This window comes from Artemia franciscana, chromosome 10 (genome assembly GCF_032884065.1).
Source record: "Artemia franciscana chromosome 10, ASM3288406v1, whole genome shotgun sequence".
Taxonomy (NCBI): domain Eukaryota; kingdom Metazoa; phylum Arthropoda; class Branchiopoda; order Anostraca; family Artemiidae; genus Artemia; species Artemia franciscana.
In genome coordinates, this window is record NC_088872.1 from 17244853 (window position 1) to 17269289 (window position 24437).

General features: G+C 36.0%; 1 protein-coding gene across 1 annotated transcript in view; it reads right to left on the reverse strand.

Moving 5' to 3' along the window:
• LOC136031852 (alpha-2-macroglobulin receptor-associated protein-like) overlaps positions 1 to 24437 on the reverse strand; it is a 69656-nt gene that overhangs the window by 7172 nt on the left and 38047 nt on the right. Inside the window, exons 3-4 of the mRNA XM_065711715.1 lie at positions 17509 to 17673; positions 12314 to 12421 (exon numbers count right to left, since the gene is read on the reverse strand). Coding sequence (XP_065567787.1) covers positions 12314 to 12421; positions 17509 to 17673 — 273 coding nt within the window. The remainder of the gene's footprint in view (positions 1 to 12313; positions 12422 to 17508; positions 17674 to 24437) is intronic.

The following is a 24437-nucleotide window of genomic DNA, read 5'->3' on the forward strand; positions in this document are numbered from 1 at the left end:
ATCCTATAAGGGCAAGCCATACTGAAAGAAATAAGACGCCGGAATCATCTAGAAGGTATCACTCGTTTAGCTTATTACAAAAATGTCAAAATTTTTTGGCTTCTTAGACTTTTTTCCTTTTCCTTTTTCTGTTTATATTGCGTAAGATTGATTGGACTCTTACTTAGACCTTAGATCCTCCAGAGCCAGGGGTGGCTCATAGGGCGTCTACGAAACCTCGCCAGACATCTCGGAGCTGAGCTGCAGCCGTGACGTCCTCCCACTGTGGTTGAAGAGACAACTCCGCATTTCTCAGGTCTCGGTCGTACTGTCGTCATAAGGTGTGTCTTGGTCGACCTCTTTTTCGCCTCCCCTCGGGACGCCAATCATATACTGTATCCGGGAGTCGATCCTCTGGCATACGGAGGACGTGGCCAAGGTATGTCCATCTCCTACGTTTCAGAAGGTCAGTAACTAATGGCTGACCGGTTCGTCGGCGAACTTCTATGTTGGTGACCTTTTCCTGCCACGATATGTTCAGGATTCTCCTAAGGCACATGTTTTCAAAGGCTAGGACACGTTTCTCTAGCTGGGTGTTTAGTTACCAGCATTCACTAGCATAGAGGAGGATGGACATCACATTGCTATTCAGGAGGCGGAGCTTCAAGCGCATAAAGTATTTACTACTGCGCCAGACTGGTTTCAACTTGCTAAAAGCCGATGTCGCTTGTCCAATTTTCCTCTTGATTTCGTTGGCTATTTCACCATCGTATTCGATCCAACTCCCGAGATATTTAAATTCCTTGACCTGCTCAATAGTTTTATTTTTGCATTTTAATATGAGTGGGGAGTCAGATGTGGCCATACTTTTTGTTTTACTGACATTTACTGCAAGTCCCATTTTCTCGGCCTTTTCGTCTATGGCGTCGAGTAGCAGCTGCAGTCGCAGTTTCGCTTCTTCAAGAAGAACAACGTCATCTGCGAAGTCCAGATCAGAGATCTGTCGGCTGCTGATCTTTACTCCAATGCCTGAAGACTGCCGTAGAATATAGTCCATTACAATGACAAACAGAAACGGGGATAGGACACACCCTTGTTTGACGCCAGACATTATCTTGAAGAAACGCGTGTCCCCATTTTCTGTGCGTACACAGCATTCACTATCCTCATATAGTGCGATTATCATTTTGACTAGTTTATCAGGTACTCCGTAATATTTCAAAATCTTCCATAAAGTGTCTCGGTCAACAGAATCGAACGCCTTTTCAAAATCAATGAAGAGCAGGTACAGCTCTTTGTTCCATTCTCTGGACTCTTCCACCATCAGTCTAAGAATGAAAATAAGATCAGAGCAAGACCTACCAGGTCGGAACCCATGTTGCTCTTCCCTGAGATGTGAGTCTAGGGCTGCTCTTAGGCGTTGTAGTATTACTGAGGCTAGTATTTTACTAGGCACAGACGTCAAATTGATGCCCCTCCAATTGTCACAAATTTGTGCATCGCCTTTCTTGAAGAGTTTGACCAGTATACCTCTGGTCCAATCTTTTGGGACTTTTTCGTTGTTCCAGATGGCCACTAGAAGAGCAGTCCATACGAATATGCAGGCTCGAAGGGACGCTTTCAGCATCTCTGCCGTGATCCCATCGACTCAAGGCACGACTGGTGCATCGACTGGATGCACGTCCATTTTTCAGCTTTTTCACAGCTGTCGTCACTTCTTCCGTGCTGGGTGGGTCAGCACTTACGTCAATTTGTAAAAATGGCGTATCCGGTACTGTTTCTGGATCATCAGGTCTGGGCCTATTTAAGACTTTCTCGAAATGTGAGGCCCATCTCTCGTCAGCTTTCTGTGGATCCGAAATAACGTCTCCATTTTCATCTTTTACAAGGGATGTACGATTTGTTTTCTTTCCAACTATCTCGTTTGTTAGTCGATAAACCATTTTTGAGTCTCCTTTCTTTGCAGCTTCTTCTGCAAGCGCTGCTTTTCTCTCAATGGCAATTCTTTTGTCTTTCTTGGCACTTCTTTTCACCGCTTTATCCTCTTCTTTGTAGCGGAGCTGTAATTGGGCTTTTTGCTCTGGGCTCGACGTATTCAGGATAAGCGTTCGGGTCTCCTTGCGTTTACTGATGTGTTTCCAGGTGTCATCCGATATCCATTCTTCTTTCTTTCTTTTCTTGAAGCCAAGGTTGGCCTTCGCAACGTCATGGTACACACTCTTGACTGAGGTCCATATATTCTCAACATCAAAGTCATTGATTTCGTCGAGCAGATTTAACGCTTCAAATCCGTTATGTAGAGATATGCAGAAGTTTTTGCGGATGTCAGGATCTTTCAGCTTATCGGTGTCAAATTGTTTATGTGTTGCAGTGTTAGTTTTCCGCTTCTGAACTTTCAGTTTGTTTCTTACTTCGGCTATCATCAGGATGTGATCTGAATTAACATCAGCTCCTCAAAAACCCCTCACGTCACATAGGCTACTTCTCCAACGTCTTGACATGAGGAAATGGTCGATTTGATTCTTCGTTCGGCCGTCGGGGGACACCCATGTGTACTTGTGAATCGTTTTATGGTCGAACATACTACCACCTATTGTAAAATCGTTGCTTAGTGCATAATCGATTAGGAGTGTGCCATTCTCATTTATCTCTCCCATGCCATGTGGGCCCAGAACTTCAGGGCAGTACTGGCGGTCTGCACCAACTTTAGCATTTAGATCGCCAACCACGCAGAGTACATCATGCCTGGGAACGTCTTTGGTGACCGAGTGTAGCATGTTATAGAAAGCATCTTTCTCCTCTTCATCAGCTTTGTTAGTTGGAGCGTAGCATGCGATGATGGTCATTTTTGTGTGATTTGATACGAAGCGAGCTGTCATTATACGTTCGTTAACTGGGTTCCAGTTTGTCATTGCTTTGTGTGCAAGTGGCGACATCAGAAGTCCTACACCAGCGCGGTGGACGGAAGGGTGACCACTAAATGCCATGACATATCCATCACCGAACTTCTCTAATCCATTTCCAGTCCACCTTATTTCACTGAGAACGAGTATATCGATGAGGTATTGTCTCATCTCTTTAAGAACTTGCTCTGTCTTGGATATCTGGTTCATCGTTCTCACGTTCCAAAAACCCATCTTTAGATTCTGTTTCGCAGTCAAAAATCGGTTCCGGGGGCATGCAGGGGTCGTTATCTGGGGAGGTGATGTATCCGAGGCTGTTGTAGACGTTTCAGTTGCAGTTGTTTTTCCCCTGAGGGTTGCCCCTCAAGGTCCCGGGTGTGGGTTGCAAGGGTGAGCGATGTCATAATCTTTATTTTTTTTTCTTTTTGATTTAGTACTTGATTGGAACATATATCTTTCTCTTCATTTACAGGCCTAAGAACCCATTTGTGCCGTGTATCCAATGTAAAGTTTATTTAGTTATAAATCTTATTTTAACCTATCAAATTGGATTCAAGCTAACCTGCACTTTCAACCCTCTTGGAAAATACCTTAGCCAAATCATCTTGGAAATCAAACATTTTTAGAGAAAAGGTTTAGCTGAATGTATAACCGGGGTTGCAACTGTAAAGGACAAAATTTAGTCAAAACATTACTAGACTAGCAAAAACCTTTGAAACGTACACTTATATAATCAAAACCATTATATAGCCTTTTTTCAAAAATATTCAAACTATGTTCCCGCTTTTCTAAAGTTTTCAACTTAAAAGCTTTGACTTTCGGTTTTGAAGTAATTTAAAAAAGGCGCCTGTTTTTAACTTTCAACAGAAGAAAAAAGAGAAGGAGCCGCTACTCAAAGGGTAAAAAGAATCTATCTGAAAGGCCATATACATATTCTTGATCCTGTCCAGAGCATCCGTACCTATATACTAGTGAATCATTTAGACTACAAGCTATGAAATGCTTAGACTATACGGTTAGAATATGCAATGCGAAAGTGCCAACGTCTCATATATATATATATATATATATATATATATATATATATATATATATATATATATATATATATATATATATATATATATATATATATATATATATATATATATATATATATTTACATAGAAAACTCTCGTGAGTGCCGATATTCACCTGTGAAAGTCCGAAATAAGAATATTTAACAAATATTTCGGACATACACGAAGCGACATATATATATATAGCGACATATATATATATATATATATATATATATATATATATATATATATATATATATATATATATATATATATATATATATATATATATATATATATATATATGTATATTTCTCGAGAACCCTGTGATGGAAGATCTAGTAGAAGGAGATATATCTTTGAAGCTTAAAAGGGCAGTAAATCTCTATCCTGCAAGAAAGAATAACGGAGAAAGCAGAAACGTACTTATATTTCATAACAATGCAACAGGTACCTTCTGGAATCTGATGGGTTCAGAAGGTGGCCAATTGTTTATAGCTTCAATTGTAAGGTTAAGCGATTGTAAATTTTATTAGTTTTTGGTTTTCATTTTTTAATTTAATGTATTTTTCAACGCTTCATTTTAGTTTTTCTTTTTCTGGTGCTAATGACGGACCTCTGGTGGCCTTTGGAGGTGCTTTGTGCGCCTCTGGCGGTACAGGAGGAGTTAAGATCTAAGATCTAACGTAGCATCAAAAAATCTGCCGTTTTTCGTTCTCATTGGCTGGATCCGATCGGTTAAAGAATTTTCATCCCGTTGTTCTTGATGAAAATTATCAGCATTAAGAGGGTTCAATGCCTTCAAGGATCGCACTGTCGTGCTATCCTGTCCATCATAAATTTTTTTTAGCTTGTGTGGCCAAACAATTTAGAATTGATTGGGCGGTCTTGGTGCAACTTGGATTGCTTTGTTAACCGATTAAACGACCGAAAACTAAAAGCCGACATCTAATTTCCCGGAAATCTTAGAAAAACCATCTAACTTCTCCCGAATTGTACCGGAGGTAGAGATACTCAGATTTATTTAAACTTACATCATTAGAAAGCGTGAATTTCGTTTTTTTCGATTGAACAGAGCAGAACTTTCTTTCTAAAGTTCAGGAAAGGGCAGTCCCTAAAAATGTTTTTGCATACCTGCTTGGAAAGGTTTAAAAACTAGCTCAAAAATTATCATTGATAAATTTGACAGCTTTGGGTTCCCTGTTGTGCTACACACTTTGATTGGAATCTTGGCCGACACAGGATGCATATTATTTGTGCTGTATGTAAATTGAAGAGACAGCGTTTTACTTAACATTTAATAAGAATTTATGTGTTTCCTTTTGTTTTAAACTAGCCTCCCGTTAGCTTTTCAAACAGTTGACACATTTAAGAACCCCCTTCAATTTTTACCAATATTTTCTTCGGAAGTTCTTTGTAACGCTGGGAAAATTTGCTAGTGAGCCCTTTGTCATTGAGACTGTCAGCCGACGTTGAGACTGGGAAAATGAGTTTTATGATATCGAATTCATTTAATGATATTTCGAATCCAGAATAAAGCTTCACTACGGATTATATTCCTGCTTTTAGTATTGTCTTCCTAACATTTTGTTACTAGACTTTCAAATATGCTTGTCTTGTGAAAACAAATTAAGATCAGCTTTTAATAGACATAACCAAGTGTTATCTTCACAACTGTCTCCAACTGGAGTTTAGTATGACATTTGACAGATATGGAAGGTTTGGCATCAAGGTCACCAAATCATTAAACAATGAGAATAAAGCATCTGATAGATTGTCATTATTCTTTTAAAAAAGACACTTGTGTTTGAATTTATATTTGAAATTAACTTACGGTGAGTACAAACTAACAAGATACCTAAGATTTTTCGTTTTGAAATTTTCTTAGGTAGTCTTCAGAGTTTCAGAGGGCTTATTATTTTAGAATTTGTTTGAAAAAAAAATTAACTTTCAAAATTATTTTTGAAATTTATCCATAAGATTATAAAAACTTAATATAGATACAGACACTAAATAAAGTTACTTTAAGCAATCACCATGCGTCTTTTCTTTGTGGCCAGAACACCACATTTAGCCGAAGTAGACTTGACATTTATTTAGCTGACTTGAAAGGCCACATAAAGAATTATAAAAATTCAACACACATGGAATTCAGATCATCTTGGGTGTTTCAATGTAGTACAATGTCTTAAGTTTTAACATTCTAACAAAACGACCGTTTTACCAAACCGTCTACTGTTTACCAAACTGTTTTACAAACCGTTTAGCCAAACGGGTAGATACGGTTGTGTATACGTTTAACGCCAGCTCAAACCTTGTTGTCTTATGCATGATGGGCTTGTAAAAATAATTTTGAGCGAAATGTATACTTGACTATTTGAAATTAGAAAGGCATCTGTCATAGAATGCAATGATCAATCATAGAAGGTTAGTTTACATCAATACAAAACCAGCCCATATAAACGGACAGATAGACTTTCGTCTACTTGAAAAAAAGTCATTAGTTATGTTTTTCTTGGTAAAGCAACTAATTTTGCAGATTGGAAGAGCATTTAATTCAATCCGTCTAGAAAATAGAGATATAGAACAAAGTAAACAACATAGATGGGAGTTGAAGACATTGGATCTTTGATCTTTCACATAGCTCTTACAGAAAATCTAAAAATTACAAGTGCCACAAACATTAAACCTTTAGTTAACTGAACTAAAAATTTCAAGAAGCTAATAAAACTATAACCTCCCGCGACATTGTTGGGAGAGAGGGGCAAAGTGTATTTTTCATCTCGAGATACAAGACATTTTATCAACCTACGTAATGATCTACATAATAACAGTTTAATTTTAAACTTATAATTCTTAAATTTCTTCTTTGTTGTTCACCTTAAACAACAAGAGCTATGAGCTCGTATGGCAATTGTGACGAGAGATCAGATCTGGTCCTTTTATGTCAATCACGCATCTAGAGCTTGTGCTTATTCTCGAACTCACCAAAGCACTAGAAATCCCCCAAAGAGATCGGATCTAGTCTAGTTATGTCAATAACATATCTAGAGCTTGTGCTTATTCTTCCCATCAAGTTTCATCCCGATCTCTCCACTCTAAGCGTTTTCCAAGATTTCCGTTTCCCCCTCCACTTCCCAATGTCCTCATATCCGATCCGAATTGAAAATGGAGCATCTGAGACATGACAGCTTTCTATATATCAAGTTTCATTAAGATCCGATCACCCATTCGTGATATAAACATACCTCATTTTTCACGATTTCCCCTCCCTCCAGCCCCCCCCCCCCCCATTATATGGTCGAATCGCGAAAACAATTGTTATCAAGTCAATTTGTGCAGGTTCCTGAAACTTCTACCAATTTTTATCTTCCTAGCACGTCCAGAAGCACCAAACTCGCTAAAGCACTGGAATCCCCCCCCAACTCCCCCAAAGAGAGCGGATCCGGTCTGATTATGTCAAACACGTATATAAGACTTGTGGTTGTTCTTCCCTTCAAGTTTCATCCCGATCTCTCCACTCTAAGCGTTTTCCAAGATTTCCTGTTTCCCCCTCCAACTCCCACCAACGTCACCGGATCCGTTTGGGATTTAAAATAAAAGCTCCGAGACACAAGGTCCTTCTAAATATCAGATTTCATTAAGACCCGATCACCCGTTCGTAAGTTAAAATATCTCATTTTTTCCAAATGAACCGTCCTTTCACTCCCACCACCCAGATGGTCGAATCGGGGAAAGGACTATTTCTAATTTAATCTGGTCCGGTCTCTGATACACCTGCCAACTTTCAGCGATCGCTATATTGATCACGTATCTAGTTTCGGATCTTCTTCATGTAAAAATTGGGGTGGTCCGGGATCTGAAACTTCTCGTACCCTAAGTAAGAATTGTATCACTAGACCAGCAAGCCACACTTAAGAACAACAATCATTTGTTTTACCGGCAAATAAAATTCTGCGCAACTATCTCGTTCACTCGCTCCCCCCAGATGGTCTAATCGGGGAAGGGACTATTTCAAATTCAATCTGGTCTGGTCCCTGATACGTCTGCCAACTTCCATCGTCCTAGCTTATCTGGAAGTGCCCGAAATAGCAAAACCAGGCCGACAGACTTACAGACCGACGGACAGAAATTGCGATCGCTATATGCCACTTGATAAATACCAAGTGCCATAAAAAACCAGCTTTTTAATAAGTAGTTCAGGTTCAAGGTTCAATCGGGTTTAATTAAAAAAAGGAAATAACTAAACTTAAAGTACACTGCTCTGTGACAAAACTCACGTTGAGACCCATTAACATAAAAGATTCTTCACTAACACGCAGTATGGCTCCCACTTCACTCTTCGACACAACAACACGCCTCCTCATTATATAATTTTTTTTTAATCTTAACCATAGGGTTCCTCCCTCCCTCCCCGGACGTACAACTACCTCACCTAAATAAACTAAAAAATCTAAACTTTATCTAATTTAAGGTGTTTTCCATATTCACGGTTTAGGTGTTTCCAATATCACGGTTGCAGCAGTAGCTGAAACCTAGTAAAGAGCAATAAAGGGCCATAGTAACCGAAAGTTTAAAAGCTACTTTTCTATGAAACTATTCCATGATAACATTCTCCAATGAACGCTGACTCAGAAATAAGCATTTTTGTCGTAAATATAGATGGTCAAATTGAAAAAAATGGGCTTTGATAAAATAAAATCTTACGTAAAACTGAAATCAAGGATTTGATTAAAAGACGTAGCGTTCTTTTAAGTATATCTTCTACGATTGATGCTAAGTCACTACAATTTTGGGGGAGAGGAGCAAATGTATTTCTCCAAATCCAGGGGGAGGGGGTGTTTTTATTTCCAATAAAAACATAAAAAGGTTAATTTTCAATGATATTTTTTAAAAAGTTATTCTTCAAAATCTAGAGGGATCTAGGAAGTGGGAGGAGAGATCTGTGAAGGAGAGGGGTGAAAATGGCCGCACTGCCTTCTAATATGGCGTGACTATCTTATACTTTTTTTTTCCGGGTTTTCTAGATGTGGCTTGTCTTGTACAGGCTACGCTTCTTTCATGGTTATATTACGTGGACTGTAAATAAATTAATTAATATTGATAAGCTTAGCAAGGGAACAGGCACGTAGGGAGTAGAGTCCGTCACCAGCCTAAGTGTCATGATTTTTACGATTTAATTTTGTTCCTCCTAATTTGTACAAGTTTGCTATAATTAGCCTGTTTTATTGCGTTGTACAACTTTCTAACTTGGTCCCCTCGAATCGTTGACCCCCTTTTTTGTCGATATAAAACCCCCTGTAATTTCCTACTTGGTATTGTTATTGATAATGATATTTATTTTGAAGCTTATTTAAGAAACTGTACTTCATAACTCATTAGAAACATAGATGCGATCTCCAAGAAAAATCACTGCCCCATCTATGTATAATATAGGTCCATATGGACCCATCCATGTGTGCCCATATTTCCCATTTATATACTTAGAATATATTACTTCCATTTTTTTTGTTTAATTTTTTTTACCCACGAGCTTTCCACGTGAACTTTAAATCACGAATATTCAAGTCATTAAGAAATTTCGTAATGTCTACATTTTATTTTCACTGTTTCATAAGTATATGTCCAAGCAATTTTTCAAAAATGTCTGTTCATAATTCACCATTGCACAATGCAGATATTACAAAATCGAGAAAAATTTGCGTTGACAATTTCGCAACACGCCGTGATGAACTTTCGGCTTGAAGAAATTGGGTCTAACCACAGAGAAATAAGGGTCCAGCCACAAAAATCCCTGTGGTCCAACGGTTTGGAATGTTTTGTCAGTTAATCTTGGAGGAAACCGTAAATCACACACAAGCTATTAGTGAAAATTAGTATTCTATATTACATATAATGTAATAATGACAGTCTATATCTATATAATGACAGTCTATACGTAGACTGTCATTACAAATATATAAAGCAAAGGTGTGTACTTAATATGAATTAAGATATACGAGTTCCTGTGTTTTATTTATAATACATATTCTTGTAACAATCCATACGCAACATGATAATATGTGTTACTTTGTCTTATTTATTAATAATATACAATAGTGCCCTTAATAACAAGTTTACTAGAAATTGTAATAGCAATATTACACAATAGTATGCCATTTCGTATATAATATATTAATGGTACTTTTTAATAATATATATATTAGAGAACTAAAATGGCTTTTCTACGAGAAACGAATTTAAATATTTGAAGCCAGAAAACAGCTTAGTAGCCACAAGTCCGTATTTAGACTGTAAACTTCAGCGCAAATATTTTCAAAATCCTATTTTCCAGAAAAGAAAAGAAAAACAATGATATTTATCAGTATTTTTATTTGTGTTCATCTTTTTGTTTTGTTTAATTCACTATAAAAGCAAAACTAAAATACCCGTAAAATTTACAGTCACTTTAATCCAAGTATTTGCATAAACTCATTTCCAAAAAGAAAGGATAGGAAAACAACAATATTCTCAGTATTTAAATTTGTGTTGATATATTTTTTCATTTACCTTAATCCGAAGAACATTTGCGGCCAAGTAGCATCAAACACGTGTTCTAATTGAAAATTTTTAGTCAAAAATTTTCAAACCGCATTAAAAAAAAAGATAGGAAAGCCACGTTACTTAGAGCTATTTTTTTTACTTATATGTATTTTTTAGCCATTTTTCAACCCAAAATACCCACACAACGTACAACTTAGTGGCATTGAACACATGCTTTGGTTGCAATCCCTGCTATTGGGAAGAGATTGGATTTTGAAAATTTTGAGAAGTAGCTGTTATTTAAATTAAATAATATTGGAAAGCTCGTCCGGGTAGGTATAAGGTATCATGATCAATTTCTTATATAATTAATTTTAGTATCTTTTCACTGCATCTTTTGTTGCTGTATATTTTCGCCCAATTGGCTTTCATGTGAATAAATATATCTATCTATCTATCAATTTTTTCACAATTGCGATTCAACAACTAGATCTTAGTAGTTATACTCTTTGATATTAATTACATAATTTTCAAAACACTCAACAGACCAACAAAAATGAATAGACTCAAATGAAAACAAACGAGGCAAACCTGTGATACAAGGAAAGAGAAACACACATACTAAGGCTTTAATAAGAGTACTATATATTATAAAATTCTAACGAATCTAATCAAGTTCTATATATATATATATATATATATATATATATATATATATATATATATATATATATATATATATATATATATATATATATATATATATATATATATATATATATATATATATATATATATATATATATATATATATATATATATATATATATATATATATATATATATATAATGGTCGCCTTTTGAATAATCATCGTTTTAATAAGAGCTGGCTATTCTTCTTTTTTCCAGAGAATGGGATTCACTTGTTCGGTTAATTAATTATTTTCATACTTATTTAAATCGTCGACTTTATATCATTTATTTGGATTTTTCTCAGTCTTGTCTTCATTTTGTTTTTGCTTGTGTTTGTGATTTTCTACTCTTCTGTAATAGTTTCTGCAAGCAATTAACTTTTTTTTTACGAACATACAAAAATTCATTGTCAACACACATCCTTGTAAATTTTACTTTACTTTTTCCTTATTTTTTATTTCAGAGAAGATCAAGTTCCTTCAAACCAGGAGAGACACTCATAATTGCACAAACGGAAGGCAGGCACGTATCTTTCTCAAAAATTAATTGAAGCGTCGATTATTTCATTAATTTATATTTAAGTTACATGTAATTAATAACAAAATCCCCACCATAATTCGATCTTATGTAAGGGTGTTGATTCACAAAAATATAATGGGGGGGGGGGTAGAATTTGCTTTTTAAAAATCTCGGGGTGGGAGAGTATGCTACTGGTTTTTCGATTTGTGTCATGAAAATACAAAAAGAATGTATTTCCCAAACTAAGTTGGAGGGGGATGAAAAAAAGCTAGGGGGTTAGTGGCACCATTGGTTCGCCTGATTTTATGTAAATGAAATGGCTAAAAGAAATTAAGTAATTTTGGTCCAACTAAAAATTAACAATCAGCCATTCATATACAAATACATCGGTTATAAAGCCGTCTTGAGCAAAGAAGAAAAACAATGAAAAATGTAAAAATAATGACCTTAAAATTAAAAAAAAAGGACGCGACATACGACGCTAAAAGTGCAATTGTAAGTAAAAAGAATATTTTTTTTAAGAAAAAAGAAAGAAAATAAAAATTATTCCATTTTCGATGAGGAAAGCCAAACTGCTATGCACCAACATCAAACTAAGTCTCTGATTGATCGTACTAATTTTGCCAAATTACTTACTGAAATCTCTACCCTGTTCAGCATGATTCCTCTCAAGTACAGAGTAATACTCATCTATTTTCTCTTGATGATGTAAAAATTCTTCTCTCAGATTTTTCAGCTCTGTCTCTGGAAGTATAAAGTACTTAATTTTCTTCTACGCCATACTTTTGAGCTCTGTTGATTACGACCAGAAAATGTCGACTTGTTATAGAAAAAGAAGTTTACTTAATCAAAAGATAAAAAGGCAAATAAAATAGAAATTTTAGGTTCATTGTTGATCATTGCATAAAGCAGCTCAGAAAGTGTTTCAAGAAGAAAAAAAGACTAACAATTTTTTTTTTATTCAAGTGCCACCTTTTTGATTTCACAGTTGCTTTAGCGAGTCTAAAATTTAAATTTTATGGCCTGTTTAAGCCCTAAATACATTTTTGTTGGCCTTTCCACGTTTAATAAAAAAAAATAAAGATGTCACGAGATCCTGTCGGTAGGGGCAGAATTTGTTAAAAAAAAGGAGTCAAAGTGCATAGAGATTATGCACAGTTTTTGAAAATATCGTAAACAGTTTAATGTTCCAAAAGAAGGGAGGGGATTGGACGGGTCGACAATTTTAACTCAACCGAAAATGTCTGATAATTTTCGCCTAAATTTTCAATGACACACTCTACTAGGCAATTTTTCTTACTGAAACTTCGGTATTAGCATTTTTTTTTAAAGCCATAACGAAAGTTTATTCGAAGTCAGCGTACAAACGAAGTTTATAAGCTTATAGTAAGCAGATAGAAGTGACAGGTTTTTTTTTCACTTCATACATTCCTTCAATTTTTCAGTTCTCTCTGCAACATTACGTTGATTGTCTCTTCTTTGTACAAACGAGTTTTTCAAATCGTGACATTTATGTCAATCGTGATTTTGAAGAGCAAGGATCTGTGATGACATTCCATATGGAAGCAGAGAAAGCAAACACAATCTTGAGGTGACACAGCCTGTTTTCAGAGGCCGCAAACAGAAAAGGTACTTGTCTGTTAAACGAAACGCACTCAATAACTGAGGTTACGTTGATCCATAATACTTGAGAAACAAAATTATGGAAACTACGACAAAGAATTGTGGAAAGCAGGCCGCTCAGCACGCATTATAATTATATTAAGTACTTAACCTAACCTAATCACTATACAGATACATCGTAGTTTTCTCACTCAAAATAAGCAAATCATAACCGATCCAGGAAGAGAGACCGGTTTCTGTTAGATCTTAATCAGCATAATTCTTGAGTGCGTTCCGTTTAACAGACAAGTACCAAAGAAAATATTAAGAAGAAAAGGGCTTGTCTCCAAGCTTGGCGATAAGCTTTCACATCACACTTCCATTTACAATAACTTCTTTTCGTTTTTAAATTGAGTCGATTATTCATTTTGGTTTTTAACGATTTTCAGTTTAATTTGTTAATTTATAGAAATTTCAGCCTTCAAACAAAGCAAGGTCAATAGATAGATTCATTTCACTTGTTCTCGTCTTGTTCGGTCTCTATTATGTTATTTAAAATTGCTCTTTTTCACAAATGCATCCTCTTAGTTTCAGATAAACGAAGATTGATCATAAAAAATTTTTCATGTCAGAGTCAAATTTGAATTTAGAATTAAAACTCGATTGCCTTCTTCTTAGTATGTAAAGCATTCAGAGACAGGTTCAACATTTAAAAGGCCAATACCAGTCTATGTCAAAATCAACTGTGGTATTCAAAGTAGGTAAAGTAAATTTAACTTGTTTTTAATTAAAAATTTTTAATTTACTTTAAAATTAATTTTTTTTTAAGTTTTGGTTTTTATAATTGGCTTTTTATCCCTACGTATTTCTTTTTTGCTTTATGTCCAGGGACATATAAGGTATAGATAGAAAGGGTCATCGTATAACCTTTGGAAAGGGCATATTGGATTGGTAATCAGAAGTTATAGTGCACTTTTTAAGAATCAGAGTAATCGAAGGGTGGATACCCCTCCCCCCCAAAAAAAACACACCTCATATTTTCCCGAAATGCACCGAATTTTAATTTTGAGATGGCCATTTGTTGTCGTAGAAACTTCAAAAATGATTGGAAATTGAAACGGCCAGTGCCCTTTCTAATAGTCAAAATTGACTAGAGGGCAATCAGCCCCCCTCCCACGCCCACTATTTCCGCAAACACGTCCAATAAAAAAATTTGGATATCCATTTTGTTCAACGTAACTGAAATGTCTGGAAATTATGTCTCTCAGGGCAAGAGTTTTATGTTATGCCCTGGGGGTATATAAGGTGGGCTATATACAAGGGAGATCGTATAAACTTCGGAAGGGGCTAATTGGATTCGTAATCAGAAGTTCTACTGCAGTTTTTAAGACTCAGGGTGATCAGAGGGTGGATACCTACCCCCCACACCTCGTATTTTACCGAAATACATCTGACAGAAATTTTGAGATGGCCATTTGTTGTCAAAGAAATTTCGTAAATAGCTAATTCGATTGAAAATTGAAGGGGACATTCCCTATATAATAGTTGAAAGTGACTGGAGGGTAACTAACCCCCCTCCCTCGCCCACCGTTTCCCTCAACACATCCAATCAGAGTCTCGAGATAGCCATTTTTTCAACGTAATTGAAAGGACCGGAAATTATGTCTATAAGGATGACAACCCTCCCCTCCCCCCACACACATATCTCAGGGGAAGTTAAGTTATGCCCTGGGGGCATATAAGGTATACATATAGAAAGGGTGATCATATAAACTTCAAAAGGGGGTTCGTTCGATTTTTAATCAGAAGTTCTAGTGCCCTATTATGATTCAGAGTGATCAGAGGGTGGATAACCCCCACCCCTCATAACCTCGTATTTTTCCGTAATGCACCTGATAGAAATTTTGAGATGGCCATTTGCTGTCGCAGAAACTTCGAAAAAGGCTCATTTGATGGGAAACTGAAAGGGCTAGTGTCCTTTTTATTAGTCGAAAGTGATTGAGGGTAGCAAGCCCCCCCCCCCCACGCCCATCAATTCCCAAAACCCATTTAATCAAAATTTTGAGATAGCCATTTTGTTCAATGTAGTTGAAAGGTCTGGTAAATATATCTTTGACAACCGCCATACCTTCTCAAGACCAGAGCGTAATTTGCACTATACTGAAAAAAAAAGGCTGAGGATTGTAAGTTTAGTATACATATACTGATACATATTCCTTGAGGCTTTATTAATTTTCAACTTATTAAAACTAAAAAAGTTAAAACATTTCAAACATATTTTGTTTATTCAAATCATACAATAAATAACCGAGTCAAACTAAAAAAGGAGCAAAAATTAACATGAGAAGGGCTGACAACCCCCATGTATTCTCAAGACCAGGACATAATTTGCACATTACTGAAAGCAAAATATATTTAAAATGCTTTCACTTTGTTTTTACTTGTTTAAAATGTTTTACTAGACATATCAAAGGGGAAGTCATCCCCTTTGCATTCCAATTACAGCGCGAGTGTCTGATGCCTTATTTAAGTGCAACAAGAGATTGGAGGGCAAGCAGCCCTTCAAGCAGAGATTGGAGGGCAAGCAGCCCAATTAATTTCCATAACGCATTCAGTCAAGATTTTGAGACAGCCATTTTGTTCAGCATAGCAGAACGGTCCAGCAACTATGTCTTTATGGGTATTAGGCATGTCAACCTCCCTCAATTATGCAATTGGCCCATTATACTTTAAAACTAAATGCTGCTCTAAAAATAAATCAAAAGGCATTGCGTTAAATGGTTGCCAATAAGACACCTCAGCAATACATCGAGTACTACTGGGGGTATTAAGTTGAAACTTTTGGGGATACTACTATAACTACTTTTGGTCTTACAATTTAAACAAATAAAAAGAGCGTAAGTGTATCCAGGTTGTCAAAGAGTATAGATAGAATCTTTTGAGAATGATATTAAGTCTTATTTTTCAGGTCAACTTTAGAAGCCATGAAATTAAATTAAAAAATACTGTTTGTGTCAGGATTAAAAACTGTTGAAAAAGTTTCTTCAACATACAAATAGCACCCCTTGGATTCTTATAAAAGAAAACTGAAAAGATATACAATATTTTTTCCAAGAAAAAGACTACGTCAATAAACGAATAGAAATTAATTTAAAAAACTTTTTCCACAAGACAAGTTTTTGAAAGAAAAGTGAACAGCTCCATTGAGCCAAGAATGAGCTAAAATAAAGTCAAATAATCTTCCAAGCGTAAAACTAGCAGAAATCACTATCAATAAATAAATGAAATTCAAACCGAAAAAAAATCGCAATAAATAGCCAAGTCAAAATCAAAACAAGCAAAAATTAAAATGAGCAGGGCTGATAACCCCTATGCCTTCACACGACCAGAACACAATTTGCACTTTACTGAAAACAAAATACACTTGAAATGTTTTCACCTTTCATACTTTCATAAATGAAAAATCATCAAAAGCTTAACTGAGAAATGTCAGTATATGTCAATTTAACTGAGAATCCACGGGCATTTGTTTTTTTTTTCCTGGATTCATGGAGCTGTTTACTTTTCTTTCAAACACTTGTCTTAAGGAAAAAGTTTTTTAATTAATTGCACAGAAAAACTCACTTCAATGTTAATGAACCATAAAGGAAAAACTCGTTCTTTTCAAGATTGTGATTCGACTTGCTTATATGTAATTCGCCAAATTTCATGACATTAAACGTACCCGTTATCTCAGTTACGCGACTGCTCTAAGTTTGACATCGTAAGCACGGAACACATTTATAAAATGAGCCCTTAAATCTACTTACTAGACAACAATTTTGCTGCAAGTAATTCCACCTTCTGCATCTTCGACCATACCAGTTGTGAGATAAAACTACGCCCTTTTTTTGTTTATTACTAATTTGAATACTGAATATGCCTTGAATAGACTAGAAGTTGTATAATAAGTGAAACAACGGTTCTCATATCTATTTTAAACTGGGACATAAAACAAAAAGGATTTAAAAGAATTATAAATGGCGGCATAATCTTATTTATGCTGCAATCGCGCACAGACAGATGGACTATAACTGAAAACAAAAATGCTTAAGGTGAAACTTCGGAGACTATTTTGGTCAATAAGATATAAAGCTAAAAACCGTAACATGAAATGAGACAAAGGATCCGCACTGCAGTTGCAATTAGTGAATAGCCTTTAAAAAGCCTAAAGCCAAAGTTGTTATTACCTGTAAAGCCTGACTGTTCCGCTTTCATCCATAATTTTTGCAATTTTTTATCCTTAAATAGGTCTTTATTGAAAGGTTCATCGTGAATTTCGTCTTGAGTGCTGTAGATGCGGGAAATTGCTGGATCTTCAAAACTATCTGCCAATCCATAGCGTGTCAATAAACCTAGATTAAAGTTCGTTCAATAAGCTATAATTAGAAAAGAATAAAAAAAGAAGTTTCCAAAGCACACGAAGTTTTTTTTTTCAAGTAAAATAAATCATATTCGCGGAATAGTCGGTTTTCGTAATTATTTCCTACGCTACGATTTTTCCCCTGTAAATTCGACGCAGCTTTCAATGAAAACAATTGTTTTTACTTTAAAATAAAAAAAAGAAACAGGGCCAAAGAAAGTCTAGACGAATGAAATAATTCGTAGTAAGGGAAAAAGGATTGGATTTTCTACTGATTCCAAATATATAAAATTCTTTAAGTTTAATGTTACATATCAAAGGTCATTTACTTATTAATACATCAAACGGTAAGCAATAATGCTTGTCGCAACAGACACAAAACAAGAAATCAGCTAATTAGCAACACTAGCAACGCTTATGAATATTAGAAGAAGATATGTTAGAAAATAACAACTTATATATCCAAAACTCAAAACTCATAAACTCAAACAAAAACTCATAACCAAAAGATCAACTTATAACTAAACATCAAAGACTCCAAAATAGAAAGGTGTCTCCACTAAAGAACGTTTAAATATCTGCATATTCCCAGCTTCCACGACTTCAACGGGTAGACTATTCTAAGGTGAAACGACCTTACTAGAAAATGAACATCGCCCTATTTCCTTATTTGATTCTGGGGGGTACACTTTGTAATGGTGTTGGCGGGTTGTGTGATACTGACTGTATTTGAAAAATGAATTAAAATCTATGTTATCTATACATTTAATAATACGGAACACGTTGATGAGGTCACCACGACGCCGCTGAAATTTAATGACGGAATACCAAGCCTAGAAAGTCGCTCTCTGTAGGGAAGATGCTAAAGTTAAGGAATCATCCTTGACGGCCTTCTTTGTACCTTTTCTACACGAAGCTCATCCATTACATTTAAGGCAGGAAGGGTTCTCGAGGAATCTTCCTATGGTAAACTTATAGCAAACAGTATTACTGGTTTTTGTATATAAAGTGAATATACCACTCGATGCCTTTTTTTATGCTCTTTACAAATATAATAATCGCTTCTACCGGAAATTCAGATTTAAGCACTTTTTGACCTCTTAAAAATGACCTATATATGGGGTATAAAAAAGGCTAAGAAAATTGGTCTCAAACCTTAAATACCTTATAACATTGATCTCAAACTTACTGTTTCATTATAAATCAATTTTTTTAAATGTTATATAATCTACAAGCACTGATTTTCCAATATTAATTTGGATAAATTAATTTTTTCAATGTCATGACGTTTTCTTCTTCCTTGACATTGAATTTTAAATAAAAGCATGCGTTTTTGGTCAAAAATATGAAAGCCGGCTATTATGAACACCAGTTATACTGTTTGCTATAAATTTAACTATATAAAATACAGCAATGGTTAGTTTACGCATTTAATATATGCTATTCTTTACCCCCCCCCCCCCTGATGTGCAAATATACAGCCCAAATTTGTTTCTAAACTATTACAGATTTGCGATTTCAAATATCCTATTATTTTGTAAAAAACGACTGAAAACGCATGCTTTAATTGAAACTTTGGTGACAAGGAAGAAGAAAACACCATAACATTGATAAAATTTATTTATCCAATTTAATTGTGGAAAATCAGTGCTTGTGGATAATATAACATTAAAAAATGGATTTATAATGAAACGTAAGTTTGAGTCCAATGTTATAAAATTTGAGACCAATGTTTTAAGCCTTTTTTATACCCCATATTTAGGTCATTTTTAAGAGGTCAAAAAGTGCTTAAATCTGAATTTCCGGTAGAAGCGATTATTATATTTGTAAAGAGCATAAAAAAAGGCATCGAGTGATATATTCACTTAATACAAAAGCTAGTAATACTGTTTGCTATAATTTTACCCTTCCTATACCTCCCATGTTAAACATTTGGAGTTGCCTGACGTTCCTGAATTAGTGATTTCGGTGGTTTTTATTTTAACAGATAGAAAAAATCTGGTGAATATTCTGATCTGATCAAATCTTAAAACCGACAATTTTTTTTTCATAATTCCAAAATAATTATAAAACCTGTTTCGGGTTTGCATTCTAGATTGCTACACTTGACACTGCTGATGTGGGGTATCAAAAAATAGAGCAAAAATATTCTATTTAACAATCAGAAAGTTATTTCCATAATATATACTTGTTGGCTGCAGTCTCTTCAAATACTTTACATATTGGTGATCCGAAGTCAAAATTCCCCTCAAAAGACTAGATGCAGCTGTAATCGGAGGGCGTGGGAATGCATAAATTAGACCAAGGGACTAACCACTCAGATTGTTCTTGAGCGATTCAGTGAAATATTAGTTAGTTGTAACCGGTTTAAACAGAGTCTGGAGACTAAGTAGCGTGCAGATATCAAACTGCCGGTTAATAAAAATATATATAAAAAATTATATTGTATAAATAATTACAAGAAGAATTGCTAAGTTTAAGCTGCGCCTAATCATAAATTTGAGTGAGAAACCCCTTAAGTTCCACCTTCTCATGTTTATCTAGTTGAGGCGACGAAGAAAACTGATAACTTTGTCTTTGACCGAGTTGCCGTCCCTAAAAAAGAATTGCCTAGGGAGTAAAATGCTTGGACTTCCGCTAGGCCTTAATGGAAACCAGACGGAAGTGTTATACTCGAGAAGTGGGCGAAAAAGAGACTTGTAAAGCAAAAGGAAATTTCGGTGATTGAATTTTCTGAAACTTCTCTTCGAAGACAATAGACGGTAGTTTGCATTTCTCACGACTGCCGAAATATGCTTATCAAATTATAGTTGGGTATCGAAATGAATACCAAGGTCTCGCACCATTTCTTCAGAAGGGTCATTTGTACCAGACTAAAGATACGTGTAATTGGGAGGTAACCGACGACCATAATGTAAAACAACACACTTAGACGGATTTATAAACATGGAATTGAACTTACACCACTGAGTCAGAGAATCCAGGTCCTCCTGCATAAGTTGTACCTGTGTTAGATTTTTTTTTATGGGTAAGTAGACTTTCACGTCGTCGGTAAACAGCTTTAAAAATGAGTGATGGATTAAAGAGGGTAAATCATTCACGAATAAACAGAATAAAACAGGTCCTAGGCAACTGCCCTGGGGCACCCCACTTATTACTTCAATCGGAGATGATATCACCTCCCCAACAACTACCTGTTGAGTACGCTCCTTTAGATAATCGGCTACGAATTAGCCTGAGAAAATTTGTCTGATTTTCAAAAAGGGGAAAACTCTCTAAAAATTAAGGGATCTTATTAAAAATCACACCATCTGATTTAGAATATCAGAGGACCCTACTTCAGAGGTATCTTATCTAGGATATTACTTTAGAGGCATCTACAAAAATGTGGAATTTTTTTTTTTTTTTTGCCAGAAGAAAGATCGCAGACAAGAGTTTATTTGTTTTTTGTTCTTTTCTCCCATGGGTGATAGCATCGAACCAATGATCCTAGAAGATAGGGGGAGAGTGCCCTTTTTGAGTAACCAAAATATTCGAGGGCACCTAGCCCATCCCCACGCCCGCTCTACCCAAAAACATCTAATTAAATTTTTTATATAGTCATTTTGTTCAGTATAGTTGACAGCTTCAAACCCATTGCCCCTAGGGATGAAATGACCCCCACAGCCCCTGGGGAAAGGGATGTAAGCTATGAAATTTGCCAATTGTATAGCTTTTGAGAGGAGTTATCCGCGGGAAGTTTTACACAACGGCAATTTTATTTAACTTACTTTCTTTTTGGCGACTCAATTTTACATGTGGAGATGTTCCGGGTGAATTGTCCGGGGATAATTTTCTACGATAAGGAAATTATCTAAGGGGATTTTTCCCTGAGAAGGGGGGATCCACAGGAGAAATACACCATTTGAAATTTTACACAGGAGAAATTTTCCATTGGAGGGGATTTCCGTGGAAAATTTTCCACAAAGGGGAGGATTTCCAGCCTGATTTGAAAAACGATGAGAAATAAAATAATTTTTTTTAATAAAGTAAGAAAAATTTCCCGAATAAAGTAAGAATAAAGTAAGAGGATGGAATTGTCTGGGTGGAATTTTCAGAGGGGGGTATGAGGTTGAATTTTCCACAGAGGAGGAGGGGAATTTACCATCATCATTCGAGAAACGATCAGAAATTAAATTAAAAACATTTTTTTCAACTGAAAATAAGCAGAAACATTAAAACTTAAAACAAAAAGTAATTATTTTGGATAAGAGGGGGCCTCCCTCCTCATTCCCTCACTCTTCGCGCTATAGTTTGACTTTTGCTCCAACCTTTTAAGAACGACTCCCGAAACACAAAGGTCTTTTAATTGGAACAAGAAGCTTTCTTAAAGCGCCGAATTAAAAATATTTGAGCGCAAAGAGCAAAAGGCTGATGAGGGGTGAGCCCTCAACCTTCATATACGGTATAATTTCTGTTCGTTATAAATTTTAATGTTGCTCCCTAATTTCAGTTGGATTTTTTTTATTTAATGAAAAAAAGAAACAACCTTTTTTCTCAGTTGAAAGTCTCGTGAGAAGGAAAAGTTCTGCTTGAAAAAAAAAGCAAACCTTCCACTTAAAATTCGCATTTTCGCTTTGAACAAACAGATCGTAAAAAAAAAAAAAAACTTGAATCGCAAAGAAATTTGCAGATGACTTTGAGTCTTCCTAAAGTGCAAGTATTTCGGACATTCGTCTTAAGACAACCAAGAATTTTTACAGGCTACATTCGTACGCAAACAGTCGACTCAATGGCGTAGCCATGGATTGGGTGTTCTAAGAACACAAAAATGAAAAAAAAGTACTTCTTGACTGCATAATGGCCATGCGCGTCGCCGATGGACCGGCATTTGTTCTATTTGTAACAATTTTTTCTCTTATTTTTGTGTTGCGAGAGCAACACTTTGGTTTTGTCGTTTTTTTTATGGCACTTGGTATTAACCAAGTGACATAGCGATCGCAAATTCTGTCGGTCTGTCCCGGTTTTGCTAATATAGGCACTTCCAGGTAAGCTAGGACGATAAAATTTGGCAGGCGTATCAGGGACCTGACCAAATTAAATTACAAATAGTCGTTTTCCCGATTTCACCACCTGGGTGGGGGAGTGGGGGCCCGGTTGATTCGAAAAAAAAAATAGAAAAAATGAGGTATTTTTAACTTACAAACGGGTGATAAGATCTTAATGAAATTTGACGTTTGGAAGGATATCGTGCCTCAGAGCTCTTATTTTAAATCTCGACCGGATCTGGTGACATTGGGAGGAGTTGGGGGGGAAGACCTAAAATGTTGGAAAACACTTAGAGTGGAGGGATCGGGGTGAAACTTGGTGGGAAAAATAAGCAGAAGTGTTAGATAGGTGATTAACAAAATCGGAACGGATCCGCTCTATTTGGGGGAATTGGGGGGGGGGGCTAATTCTGAAAAATTAGAAACAATAACGTATTTTTAACTTACGAAGGAGTGATCGGATCTTCATAAAACTTCATATTTAGAAGGACGTCGTAGCTCAGATCTCTTATTTTAACTCCCAACCAGATCCAGCGCCATTGGGGGGGGGGGGGGCTGGAAATATTAGAAAATACTTAAAGTGGAGGGATCAGGATGAAACTGGGTGGGAAGAATAAAAACACGTCCAAGATACGTGACTGACATAACCGGACTGGATCCGCTCTCTTTGGTGGAGTTGGAGGGGGGGGGGTTAATTTGGAAAAATTAGAAAAAATGAGGTATTTGTAACTTACGAACCGGTGATCAGATCTTAATGAAATGTGATATTTAGAAGGATATTGTGCTTTAGAGCTCTTATTTTAAATTCCGACAAGATACTGTGACATTGAGGGGAGTTGGAGGTTGGAAGAGCTGGGGCGTGTTAATTTGAAAAAATCAGAAAAATTGAGGTATTTTTAACTTAAGAACGGGTGACCAGATCTTAATGAAATTTGATATTTAGAAGAATTCATGTCTCAGAGCTCTTGTTTTAAATCCCGACCAAACCTGTTGACATTGGGGGGAGATGGAAGGGGAAATCGGAAATCTTGGAAAACGCTTAGAGTGGAGGAATCAGGATGAAGCTTGGTGTAGAATAAACAAATGTCATAGATAAGTGATTGACGTAACTGTACTGGATTCGCTCTCTTTGGGGGAGTTAGGGGGTGGGAATGGGGTTCAGTGCTTTGGCGAGTTTGATGCTTCTGGAGGCGCTAGGACGACGAAAATTGGTAGGCGTGTCAGGGAGCTGTACAAATTGACTTGATAAAGTCGTTTTCCCTGATTCGACCATCTGGGGGGGCTAAAGGGAGAGGAAAAATTTAAAAAATGAGATATTTATAACTTACGAGTGGGTGATCGGATCTTAATGAATTTCGACATTTAGAAGGACATCGTGACTCAGAGCTCTTATTTTAAATCCTGACCGGCATTAAGCCTCTGATTTTCCTTTTAAATCAATCTATTGATTCTTAGAATTTTGTTAGAGCTCATACCATATTAGCTGTTGGCTCTTCTGGCGTCGTCACAAGTGCCATATGAGCTCTTAGCTCCTTTTTTTTCTAGCACCCCGATTTCAGCTTATTCATAGAAAGTGGTAAGGGTCTAACCTCTGCGGTTTTTACGGAAAGTGTGGACCTTAGGCCGGATTGATGAATATGACTTTGCATTTTGGAAAGCTTCGTAGAACTCCTGCCTGGGGCCAAAAATCTATTGTTTCTACCCATTTCTGTTCGTGATTTCAGCTGAG